This window comes from Protopterus annectens, chromosome 10.part0 (assembly GCF_019279795.1).
Source record: "Protopterus annectens isolate FY-2018-M chromosome 10.part0, PAN1.0, whole genome shotgun sequence".
NCBI classification, from domain to species: Eukaryota; Metazoa; Chordata; order Ceratodontiformes; family Protopteridae; genus Protopterus; species Protopterus annectens.
The window spans coordinates 308,596,906-308,610,938 of NC_056744.1; the positions used below are offsets into that span (position 1 = coordinate 308,596,906).

Below are 14,033 nucleotides of genomic sequence, written 5' to 3' on the forward strand. Positions count from 1 at the left end.
ACATTTGTCATACCTCTCAACCTCAGTGCAAGAACTCTGGACAAAACCATACATGGAAGTGGGACAAAGGCCAAAAAATAAGGACAATTTTTAAATATTGCTCTTATAAACTTAGAAAGATAATAGAATAGTAGGTCTTGCATTAGTATGAATTTTCAGCAGGGTATGAAATCTGAAACTCCAATGTCTGTCATTATTTTCCAACTTCAGTCTTTAATGATTTGCCACTAATTTGCCAAAAAAAAACACAATTTTATGAAAAATGGACCAAAAATGTGATGCAAAAATATAAAATATCCACACAATACAGCTGGGAACCTGTCAAAGAAGGGACACTTTTATTAGTACTACTAACTTAAGCAGCTGACAAAATAAAAGAATCTACATGCATTTCTGAAATAAAAGTAATCCATAACTCTGATTATTACAGTTATTTCTTAATTGTAAACCATCCATGTTTTCTTCCAAAATTGCCATTTTGCAGAGGGATTATTAGGGGAAGAGCAACATTTTGAGCCAAAATCGGGGACAGTTGAGAGGTTTGGATATGCCTATTCTATAAAGCAATTTTATTTCCACGTATCTCTCGACCTGTTAATGCAGGAAATCTGGACAAAGCCAAATATATTGGGGGAACATACAAACCCTACTAAAAATTGCTCTTGTATAACAGGTCTTGCTTTAGCATGCATTTTTCTGAAGGTTATGAAGTAAAACTCAATGTCTGCATTTAATGACTTCATTCCTAAATGATTTGCCAGAAAACCACACATTTTATGAGGAACAAACCAAAAATAAGAAGCAAATATCTATTCATTCTGCAAAAATATGGACAGCTGAGAGGTATAGTTCAACCAGGGCTGTCTGAGTTTGCTGCCCTTCCCCTCTCAAATTCATGGTCGATTGGAGTCTCCCCTCTGCAACCATTCCATTTCTTGGTTATTTTGCCCCATTTACCATAAACACTAATGTCCATACTTGCTTTACTTCTGCGATGATTTGGATTTCATTTGAAAGTTTTATTTTGCATTTTTACAGCACAAACCCCAAAAGATATTTGCTAAACAAAGCAATGCAGTCTCGCAATGAAAACAGACTTAGCATTAAAACTTCTCTGCCCTTGAAACTCACATGTATTGAAACAGCAATGAAACCCACATTCAAAGAAAACACATTTTGCCAGTGGCAGATAAAGATTAACTTTGGGCTGTTTTCAAATCATAGGCCCCTTGAACACGAAACATACACATGCTCTTTGATACACCTTCCCGATTGTATTAAATTGTATTCCTTATACAATACAGTACAGTTGTTAGAGAGCATTTTAAATTTATTCTTTTGAACATTAATAAACAATGAAACAAAATGCATGCACCAATGACAAAACTACCCAATTCAGAACATTTCCATCATAAAAGTCTACTCAACCCTTCTACACTCCACCAGTATCAGTAAATATGCACAATCTCTGAAGTGTACAAGTCATCTAAATAATTCCACATTAAAGAAATCTGTAACAATTAAGAGGATGCTGCTAGCAAACAACTTTATATGTCATTGTTTATTCATCTACAAATAAAGTGCCTGTTGCCCTTGAGGAATAAATTGCCTATGTTGCATTAAAAAAAATGATAAGCTAGTAATACCGCAATAGGGACTGTATGGCAAACTGATAACAGGTTCATAGTTACTACTCTAGGTATCTGCCAAAAAGGACTGCAGCATCCACCCACTTTACAACACAGTACAGTATTAGCAATGCATCTATCTACTGTGGAAGTAGAACCCACAACCTTCTGCATCAAAAAAAGCACACTACCTGTTGTGCTATTAACAATGCAAGCAGACTCAGAATAAGCAGCACTAAAGTTTTGTTCCCCTGCAGCTCTCAGCTCCTTGTAAAATCTACTCGGCACACAGTTGTATCTCTGAACTTTGCAGCACAAGAAATCTGGAAAAAGCCGACATTTATTTGGGGGGGGGGGGACAAAAGCCCAAAAACCAGGGACACGTTTTAAACATTGCTTGTACAACGTTGGAAAGTTGCTAGAATAAAATGCTGTGTTACCACCATACATTTCACTGCCACGTCTTTAACCCAGGGGACCCTGTGCAAAACAGTCAGAGAAACATACCACTATGCCAAATCAGCTGTTTTGTGAGAGAGAGAAAGACAAGCTGTCAACCTCTTGGCACAAAAAACCTGAACAAAGCCAATAATTGGGGGAATACAGCCCCCAAACATATTCAGCTCTCACCATAGCTGTCAACCTCTTGGCACAGAACACCTGAACAAAGCCAATAATGGGGGAATACAATCCCCAAACATATACAGTGAATTCAGTTCTCACTATAGTTCTCAACCTCTTAGCAAAACACATGTGGACAAAGCCAGTAATGGGGGGGGGATACAGCCCACAAACATTCAATGAATTCAGTTCTCACCACAGATAGCTCTCAACCTTAGCACAAAATACCTGGACAAAGCCAATAATGGGGGAATACAGTCCCCAAAAATAGGGACAAATTTCAAATAGCCATGTTATAAACTTGGACATCTGCTAGAATAAACAGTTTTGTGTTACCATGTACTTTCTGAAGAATATGAAGTCTGAAATTCAAATGCCTGTTATTTTTAAACATTTAACCAGGAAACTAGTCTGACTTGGAACAAAAGACAATTTTCAGCAGAGCAGGGAGAAACTCCAGGCACATCTTTGTAAGATGGGAGGACATGCAGTCTCCACACAGAAGGCACCCCAGCCAAGAATCAAACCACAGAACCTGTAGCTGTCAGGCAGCAATGCTACCAGTGCACCACTGCACAACAGACTTTGCAAGCCAAGGAAAAATGTAGATACAGAAACCACAGATTTTATGAGGAACAGAACAAATATGAGGCAAAAATCTGGAAATTCTTTTTAGAAATGGTGGTGGATAGAGAATTCAGGTCCTTGCCACCTGCTTCCAAGGTACAGGGTTCAAGCCCGAGTATCTCTACCCACCATTTGTTCTCTCTAGCCACCAGTTTATAGCAACTGGGGCATTAGACACACGCACACACACACACCCTTCACCTACCTGTTTCATGAACAGAACATGTCTGAAGCCTCACCTACTCGTTTCACGAACATAATCCTTGCGCACAAAGCCCATTCCAGCCAGCAACCATTTGTCCAGCAGTATAATTCACGAAGCCCGCGCAGCGAAATCCCCGCGAGAGCTTTCAGCTCACCCCTCATTGGCCCTGCCTGCAAGGGAAACAGTCTGGAGCTCCTCTGTTCTGTGCGGCCATCACCGCACAGATTCCTGGGTATCTCACAGCACAGATTGCTGGGTACCTCCTTTCTCTGCATCCGGACTGCTGATAAAGGCAGTCTGAGTTCCCCAATGTGTCTGCGCATGCGCAGAGGAGTCTGGACTCATGATTTTTGTCTCACAGATTTTTTTCTTTGTTTTTTTCTAGGTGGGAGGGCTGCAGTCTGGCAGTCTGATAGCACGAGCCGCCCCTGCATATAAATACAGTCTGGAGGACACTTAGCGTTTATGACAAGGCCTGTACATTAAAGATGCAGACAGTCTGCAGGACCCTTATTTATGATAGGGCCTGTATATTATGAGCACATATACAATAAGTGTCCTCCAGATTGTGTGCATGTATAATGTAGTTGCACAAGTTTGCTAAGGGCTGGAACTCCTTACCTGTATCCATCAGGTCTATACCCTCCCATCTTTCAAAACCCACTCAAAGACTTCCTAGCTAAAATGTCTCTGTTCTTGCTCAAATCCAATATAAACTCTCCCTAAATGCGAAGTATCTTTTCATTCTTTATACGTCCTTACTCCCCCTTTTTCACTTGCTTCCTTACTCCCCCTTTTTCACTTGCTTCCTTACTCCCCCTTTTTCACTTGCTTCCTTACTCCCCCTTTTTCACTTACTTCCTTACTCCCCCTTTTTCACTTACTTCCTTACTCCTATTTAATTCTCTTCCCCGGCCTTCTTTCTAAATAGACCTCAAGCCTGTTTTTCCCTCACCTCATTTTGAGATTTCTATTTGTATTAGACTAACTTACCTTTACTTTCTCTATAAACTGTCCAAAATTTCTCTAAATATTAAAAGATTGTCGTGTGCCTTGCATCAAATTTTAAGAAATGTTATGTCTTCTTCTTTCAGCTTTTCCCAGTTAGGGGTCACCATGGTGAAACAACGGTCCGCAGAAAGATTGGCAGTGGAATTTTACGGTGTTGAGTTGCCAGCCCGACGCCCAACCTTCCACAGAAGGAACACACACGCAAACACTCACGCCTAGGGACAATTTAGAGTGTCCAATCCACCTGCAGCATGTCTTTGATATGTGACAGGAAAGCAAAGCATTGTTATATTATGTCTAATTTGTTTTAATTATTTAAACTGCAAATGGTTTTGTTTTATTTTTGAGATTGTAAAATTATTATTCTTAAAATGTTTTGTAATTCAAAATTTGTCTCCATGGGCCTTCACTGAAAATGGGCATCTATTCAGTCAGACTTTCTCTGTAATCAAATGTCAATAAATGAATAAATAAATATAAACACAGACTTGCACATCAGTATAAATGGGTCCCCTTTACAGACCATACTGAATAAGTGTGCTACACCAGTTCTAGGGCTACTCCTAGACGTTTTGTATGTCATATCTTTCGAGTAGTAGTTCTGATGGAACAGAGATCTACAAACATGGTACAACTGCCTCTTGTTATACGACTAGCAGTAACGCACCAAACCTGCTACCAGTGCAGTAATTACCAAACCTGCTACCAGTGCAGTAATTACCAAACCTGCTACCAGTGCAGTAATAACCAAACCTGCTACCAGTGCAGTAATAACCAAACCTGCTACCAATGCAATAATTACCAAACCTGCTACCAATGCAATGTACTATTTAGAATTGCAAAGCAGTACTGACTCATCTAAAACTGGGCCACCACAATTACACACTCACTATATTCTTTTGTTAACAGATCTGCCAACCTGGATATGAACCATAAAGTTAAAACAACAAAATTCAAACAGTACATGTTAATGAATATTAGGGATAAAATTATACCATGTTGCTGTGTTACAAAGTGCAGTGATAAAACAAAGGACTACACTACAAACTGTCAGTGGAGTGCTGCGATGTCACTTTTGGTACAACATGGATGCACATGTAAACATGACTTACCTTGCACTACTTCGACACAACCAACTCACCTGTGCCTGTTGAAACTGTGTTGAGCTTTGCTTTTCTCTCCGTTTGCAGTAATTCTGAAGTAGAACCACTGACACCATCTGCAAAAAGTGATATCGGAGAGCACCGGGACTTCAATGGTAGATCAACTTCTTCCTGTTAAACAATTACACACAAAAAAAAAAAAAAATCAAACAAATTCTAGTCAAGAGAGCTTAAAATCTTCACCAGCTACACAGTCAAATCTTAAAGGCACTTCACTAGCCTGAGAAGAGCTTGTAGCTAAAATGACAGATTTCTAACTGTCGCTGACTAAGTGCCATGATCGATACTTTCCATTTCCTGCGGTACAGCTCAACGCCACATCCCCTCCAGTCAATCATCAGGACTGTGTGTCCTGTATTATTCTGCTGGACAACTCACAAAAAGGAGTTGCCCAGATTATGGAAGAAGTCTCCAGAAATAGCGCTCTTAACCATTTATTGAGAGCTACTAGTTTTGCTGCTCTTACCTTGTAAAAGCAAATTTTACAACTTTTTTGTCAGGATATACTCCAAACCTGAATGTTTTACATAGCTGACATCAAATGAATCTGTCTACAAAGTTTTACACACAACTACTAAGCCCATACCGAGAACAGGTGGATGGGCTAAATCCCGAAAGAGCAGATTTTATTGTACTTCATTTTTACTCTGTTAGCCGCACTAGACCAGTATCCTCTTTTCGTGGGGGCCCAAGGTGACTGTTAGTCCCACTAGACCAGTATCCTCTTTTCATGAGGGCCCACGGTGACTGTGTTAGCCCCACTAGGCCAGTATCCTCTTTTCGTGGGGGCCCAAGGTGACTGTTAGTCCCATTAGACCAGTATCCTCTTTTCATGGGGGCCCAAGGTGACTGTGTTAGTCCCACTAGACCAGTATCCTCTTTTCATGAGGGCCCATGGTGACTGTGTTAGCCCCACTAGGCCAGTATTCTCTTTTTGTGGGGGCCCAAGGTGACTTAGTCCCACTAGACCAGTATCCTCTTTTCATGGGGGCCCAAGGTGACTGTTAGTCCCACTAGACCAGTATCCTCTTTTCATGAGGGCCCACGGTGACTGTGTTAGCCCCACTAGGCCAGTATTCTGTTTTCGTGGGGGCCCAAGGTGACTGTGTTAGTCCCACTAGGCCAGTATCCTCTTTTCGTGGGGGCCCAAGGTGACTGTTAGTCCCACTAGACCAGTATCCTCTTTTCATGAGGGCCCACGATGACTGTGTTAGTCCCACTAGACCAGTATCCTCTTTTCATGAGGGCCCACGGTGACTGTGTTAGCCCCACTAGGCCAGTATTCTCTTTTCGTGGGGGCCCAAGGTGATAGTCACATTAACTAAGGGAAATCTGGCCAGGACAACAGGAAATTTCCCTCACTGTTTTTTCAGTAAGCACCATAGGATTCTTTGTTAACAGGGTTAGTCCCACTATGCTAGTGGCCTAAGGTGGCATTTATACTCCTATATGAGATTTGACCAGGGCACTGGGAAACTCTCCCTAATCTTTGCAACAAGTAGCAATGGGATCTTTTACATACAAGTTAGCGCACCAGGTCAACCAGATGGGACCTCGGTTTAACATCTCATCCTAAGGACAGGACAACACATTCAGAAATGCAGCATCCCCACTTTTGCTACACTACAGTATCACTACTGAAAAATTAATCAAATACCTGGTGTAGGAATAGAACACACAGCATTCTGATCTTCCAGTACCAAAGCTGTGTGTCCTACCTGTTGAGTCATGGACACTAACAAGACCCGTGTGTGTATTCACCTTAAAACAGCTGTCTAATAATCGCTGTTCAGTGCGGCTCCTCCTCAGGTCACAGATGTCCACACGGTACTCCTCACAACTGGGTAAACAGCTTTCCAATACGACACTATTCGGACTTGTTGGCTGTTGGTGAAGCACCCACCAAGAGGAGAAAACGCTGAGACAAGAAAGGAGCCACTTTTGAGATTTTAAGTATTTTGCTTCAGATTATTTGTTAAGTTTTTCTGCATTGTCGCCTACTTTTGAGGATTTTCTGGCTTGTTAAACTTGATTTCAGTGTTGGTAACTGTATTTAGAACACAACCTAGGGGTGATTACTGAATTTCCTGCGTGCACTTATTTTTAAAATCGCTTTTTTCTTAAAACTTGCATTTTATCTGTCTCTGGCCTAGCACTCAAGTGTGGGGTCATTTACTGCACTGTTCTAACTTGCTGATACTTGTGAACCTCTACTTTCCTTAAAAAAACAAAAAAAAAAAAACAAAAAAAAAAAAATCTTGCTTTTTTCCCACTTTTCTGAGATTTAAAAAAGATCAGTTACAGATTTGCTGTTCTGAACTGTTTGTAAGTTTCTTGGAGGCCATTGTTTGCTTGGGCTAAAGGGAAGTCTCTGTGTTCATCAGTGGCAGTGATAAACATTGAGCAGCCTGCCTGCCCCTGTGGGAGTAGTTACTGCCTTGAAACTGTAGTTTTATTGGCCATTTGGGTCAATTCCAAACTCCTTGATCTCCCTCTCTTAAAACCCCCTTTTGCGCATAGCGCAACATCGGGCAGCGCCGCCTAATTGGGTTTAAACTATTCCTGGCTCCACAAAGTCTGCTCTTCACTTTTTCCCTTAGAACTGCTCTATCTCTCAAATTAAACACCATATTCTCATTCTAAGGCCCCTCACTGGTCCAAATAAGTAATCTTACAAGTTAGCACTAATAAACCATAAGCACTACTTACTCTTATACTCTCTACGATTACCTTGTCCCCTATTGGTCCGTTTTAATTCAGTTCCCTATATTACACTAGCATGTCCAAAGGTCAGTCAATGGTTTCCTCTCCAGTCCAGCTGGTGAATCTGGGAATTTTGAGGCAATGTTACAACTGTCTCATGTACACGGACAACCCTCTCCTCCTCCAAACAGGTTCAAATATATGTGAGAGATGCAACCATATAGCCAAACTGGAGGCTGAGCTCTCTCATCTCAAAACTGGTGTAACCAGTCAGGAGGAGAAGGTAACCTCACACAACAGAATTCCAGTATCACATAGTCCCACCACAACAGCGAACCAAACACATAAAAACACAAAAACATACTTGGAGGCTCTAAATAAAAATCTACCTAAGCAACAGAGACCTCCAAAGCAGACATCCAAGCAAACGCTACCCCAAAACAAAACACGTACAACACATAGCACACAAAGTCAGTGTGCCAAGCAGTCACAGCCCTTAAGGCTGAATAACACACCTGATACTCTTGTAATAGGTAACTCTATTGTCAGACACACTGACGTCCCGCTCACCAGGCTGAATAAAGAGAAGGTCACAGTGAGCTGCCTGTTGGGTGCTAGGATCCGCCACATAACGCAAGCACTCAGGTCACTCCAAAGCAAATACAAATATGACTCAGTCATTGTACATGCTGGCGTGAATAACCTGAGAAGTACCTCCCTCGACTACATGAAAAGAGACAGAGGAATTCTTTGATCATGTAGCCCAAGCTGGTATGACCCTGACCTTGAGCAGCATCTTACCCTCACCAAGAATGATGCCACAGTATAAAGACAAAATGATCGATTTTAACAATTGGCTAAAATTTTGGTGTCATTCAAAGGGGATCCAGTGTCTGTCAGCCTGGGATGACATGCTCGACAAGCCACGTTGCTTCGCTAGGGACGGCTTGCACCTGTCACCCCTGGGCTTTCGGATACTGGCAAAGGCTCTTGCCACCCCCATAGTGCCTTTTTTAGGCAAGGCTCAAAAGTCAAACCCACCTCCATAGACAGCACAAGGAACAAGAAACTAAGGGTAATGCTGCTAAACGCCAGAAGTCTTAACCTCAAGATGCACGCACTCGAAGCTCTCCTCGGTATGGAGAACATCAATATCTGTGCAGTGACAGAAACCTGGTTCAAGGCTCCAGAGAGCACCCCAGCACTACCAGGTTATACCTCATATCATGCTTTTCGGCCCCAAAACCCGGACCGAACCACAAAAGGAGGGTGAGTTTCCATATTTATCAAGGATATCCACACCTCCAGGTTAGTGGCATTGCACGAAGTATCGGAGACCATCCATGTGCAACTGACAGTGGGCAAGACTGCTTTTCAGTTTATAGCATCCTACAGACCACCCTCTCAAAGTCAGGAATCCCACTCGGCTTTCCTGAAAACATTGGAGAACATGAAGATCTCTCCGAACACCATTACATTGGGTGACTTCAACTACCCAAACATAGACTGGGAGCATTATTCAAGCCCCAACACCTTAGCCCAAAGGTTCCTGGAATTTATAAACTCAAATGCTATGGAACAACTAGTCACCACTCCCACAAGAGGGGAAAACATACTAGACCTGATCATTACCAACATGGGGACTCTGTGCTCCATACCAGAAGTATATCCCTCATTGGTAAGATCAGACCATAAATTAATTTCATTGGATATCCACATCCCGACCCCACCCCCAGCCCAGAAAACCACAGTGAAAAACTTCTCAAAAGCGAACTTCACACTTCTCAAAACCGAAGTGGAATCCTTCAAGGCCCCAGGGCCAGTGGAAACTATGGCCCAAACTGCAGAATCCTATATAAACGCATTCTACGGACATCTCCAGGAATGCATGGATCATGCTATCCCAAACAAAATCAAGACCCAATCATCCAAAGGCAGGCGTCCAGTCTGGTGGACCCCAGCCATAAATAAACTGTACAACAGAAGGAGGAGGCTACATGATAGAGCAAAATCCCTAATAGGGAAGGCATCTCTGATCAGTACTAGCAAAAAATTACGATACCTCAAAATCCTCCAAGGCCAGCTCCGAGAGAAAAATTGCACAGGACACTAAAGACAATCATAAGGCTTTTTTCAGTTATGTTAGGAACCTGGGATGCAACTCCCAGACTTGTTCTGAGTTGATTCTAAACGACAAAAAATACACTGAACCCACAAACATAGTCACGATCCTGCCAGACAGGTTCAGTGCAAACTTCTCCACCCCCTTCCCCCCAAAAGAGCAAGTATCTATCCCGGCAGAGTGCAGCCTCCCAAACATCTCTGATGCTCAGGTGAAGGCTGCCCTCTCCAAAGCAAAAAACACTGCTTCCATGGGACCAGATGGCATCCCGGGTTGCGTCCTACATGAACTCCAAGAAGAACTAATCCCTCAAGTAAAACTGCTGTACAATCTCAGCCTCACTACAGGATATGTGCCCAAAGAATGGCGTACAGCAACAGTGGTCCCACTCCACAAAGGTGGCGCCTCTACAGACCCTGGAAACTATCTCCCCATAAGCCTGACTAGCCTAGTCTGCAAGGCTATGGAGAGGATCATCATGGAACTCAAACAAAGACATTGGGGACCTACAGACACTAGATCCTACCCAATTTGGCTTAATCAAGTGCAGATCCTGCCTTTTGAACCTGGTCGACATCTTCGAAACAGTCACCAAGGCCATAGATGAAGGGAAGGTAGTCCACACAGCCTATCTGGACCTCGCAAAGGCATTTGACACAATACCCCACTCGGGCATCATAGATAAGCTATCCAGCCTAAATATAAACCCCTATGTCACAAGATGGGTCACAAACTGGCTCAAAGACAGAACCCACAGAGTCAGAGTTGCTGGAGCCATGTCAGACTCGAAACCGGTCACAAGTGGCATCCCACAAGGTTCTGTCCTGGGACCTCTCGTTTGGTATTTACTTTTCTGAGGTACAGGCCAACGTGGGAGGACTATGGCTCACCAAGTTCGCAGATGACTGCAAACTGGGCACCATAATAGACTCTCCAGCTGACAAACATCCTTCAAAAAGGTCTCGCAGAGACTGATAACTGATGCCAGAGCCATGGTCTAAAGCTAAATGCCAAAAAGTGTATAGTCATACCCTTTGGCAAAAACAATGTGCCCACAAATTACCACATAGGTGGTAACCCATTAAGTACAGAGAAAGTAATTGGGGATCTGGGGACCAAAGTTGACAGCAATCTCTCCTTTGAGAACCACATTGCCAAAGTGGTTAGAAAGACCTTCTACATAGCCCACCTCATCATGAAAGGATTCACATCTAGATCAAGAGAGGTAATCGTGCCCCTTTATTCATCCCTCATCAGGCCCATCATAGAATACAATGCCCCCTTTGGGATGTACCTTACCCGACACCTGCAGCAATTAGAAAGACCCCAAAAGTACCTCACCAGGAGGATCAAGGGACTCGAACAGATGCCATATGCTGCTCGGTTAAAAAAAACTCCAGCTCTACTCAGTTGCATACCGCCTACTTTGAGGCGATCTATGCCTGACATATGAAGCTATGTCCAACCCAGAATTAATGGACATGCTCCACCTCAGTAAATCTAAATCCCTTAGAGCCACGCGCTCGAGGGACTTGAACCTCAGCACAGAAATAAACAGAACATGCTGGAGGGACAGATTCATAACCCAGAGGCTCCCTTCGCTCTGGAATAGAATTCCAATTCATGTTAGGCAGAGCACCTCACTGACTCTCTTCAAGAAGAATCTTGATGAGTGGATGGGGGATCGTAGGTTTGTCCCGGGGATTACTTCCATGTCACTATTAGACAGAAGCACAGTAAACTAAACTTTAAAAAGGGCACAGTATACTCAAATCAAGGGGTGGCATAAGCCAAACACAATCGGGCTAGGCTTATAAATGCCCCAGGGCAGATAGCCTAGTATGAACCTATGAACTATTTAACTAAAATGGTGAAGTAACCAGAACTACTCAAAGTATTCTGTACTAAAATACTTTTACCCAAACAGGTGCACAATCCACGTTGGATCATTTTTACTGCATTTAATGGTTATACTGCTAAAAGTACATTATAAGCTGTAACAAGCAAAAGCTAGCAAATAACTGCCTAATAAAACACAAGTAATTGCAAATTTACAACGGGGCCCCTTTTTGCCAATAAATATCAACTAGAAATGAGAAAGAACAAATATAAGCAAACAAAATAAAGAATTGCGTGCCAGTAGAAGGGAAAATAAGAAAACAAGATGCCTGTATACCTTCTCCTTAATAAGACAAGGAAAATACAATCAGGGAGAAACAAACAGCACAGGGAAAACACAATCAGGGAAAAACAAACAGCACAGAGATAACACAATCGGAGAAAAACAGCACAGAGATAACACAATCGGAGAAAAACAGCACAGGGAAAAACAACACATGGAAAACACAATCAGGGAAAAACAACACGTTCACATATTTGACTGTACAACTTTAAAACCTAGTGCTTTCAAGAAGAATCTACTATGTTAAACTAAAATGCAGGAGTGCTAAAACATTGCAGTCTTTTCTGTCAGAAAAGGACTACATTGAGTACACACAAGTTCTAACATATGTACTCAAGAAGAACAGAAATTCATGCAAATATGCAAAAAAATGCTTAATGAGCAACTCGGCAGGTGGATCCACCACAGTAGGGGACCCTCTAACCCCACCTTTACTTACATATTCTCACTCTGATGTTTCTAGATCAGAAAAAAAGAACAATCATTCTTGAAAGACTAAACAAATGTTTGTTCTTTTCTCCAGCATTTGATCTCAAATGCAGTATTATAAAAAGTAGGGAGCAATAACACTACAAGGAAACAACCTCAGCCAACATGCTTGAACAAACAGTGCAATATAGCTCAAGTTATAGCCTTCAATCTCAGCCTTAAGAGACTGCTACCACCCTAACTTTAGTTTCATGCACATAAAGTGACAGATCCAGTATTCCATTCCATATGCGAGGTCACAGACAGCCATATTACACAAGGAAAGTCTGAAGAATATACCCCTGCCAGATATCACCCAACACCGTTTTACCCTCCAACATGTATCCCCTTTAATATTCCCTTCTGTTCTCATCCATACATTTTTCTACCCGATTTTACCTCTCATTTGTCCAAGAGGTATGCAGTGTGGGATCAAAGCATAATTGTTGAAAATCTGACAGATCACAACAAAATTACCTCGAACCAACTTTCCCAGGTGACCCAGCCACTGAACTCAATCAACCTGGTCTGACATGCTCTACTTGCTATGAAGTCCTACTGGAAATCAAAAGCAGCCCACTGCACCTTGGGAAACATCCTGATGGCAAGGCCATTTCCTTGTTCTGCCCCTAAAGAGAGGCTTACAGGCCTGTATTTTTCTAGCCCACCCTTTGCTCCACTTCAACAACGTAGCATTATAAAGGTTTGCATCCAATCCCCAGAACCACCCCCTCCCGCCTTCAATTAGATTTACCGAATAGGTTGTACAGACGTTTCAGCTGCCATTTTTTAGGATCTTGCATAGAATCCCATTGGGCACCTGCACCTTATCCTCCAACTCCCAGTACCATTTTATCTCCTCCATTACTTCATATACCATCTTCCCTTGCCCCTGCTAGTGGTCCCCCTTCTTATTTCTTTGAACAGTGATGAAAGACATTTAGTTAGAATTTCTGACTGTTCCTGGACTTCACATACTTTTGCTCTTCCTAGATCACTTCACTGGTTGCCCAATTAAAACTCATTTCCTGTGGACACCTAAAGAAGGCAAACCTCCTGTACCTAATCACTACACCCTGGTAAGAAAACCTGTTACTTTTCATGAACACATTTCTCCTTAAACAGCAAGTCACTAAAGACTCTCCCCACAGATGACGTATAGAGTACAATGAAAGATTCCTACGTGATCTAAACATAGAAGTCCCCCCACCCCACTCATGAATTAAGGCCAACCCTGCTCCATAGATATCCTTAGCAACAGCAGCTAAGCAACTTCTGAAACAAAAACACAGTCTCTAAGGTC

The 14,033-nt window shown here is 42.3% G+C and overlaps 1 protein-coding gene across 1 annotated transcript in view; it reads right to left on the reverse strand.

The window, feature by feature from the left end:
• The window catches only part of LOC122813060 (cyclic AMP-dependent transcription factor ATF-6 alpha-like), a 2,557,378-nt gene that overhangs the window by 2,256,608 nt on the left and 286,737 nt on the right, over positions 1-14,033 (reverse strand). Inside the window, exon 5 of the mRNA XM_044085178.1 lies at positions 5,234-5,366. Coding sequence (XP_043941113.1) covers positions 5,234-5,366 — 133 coding nt within the window. The remainder of the gene's footprint in view (positions 1-5,233; positions 5,367-14,033) is intronic.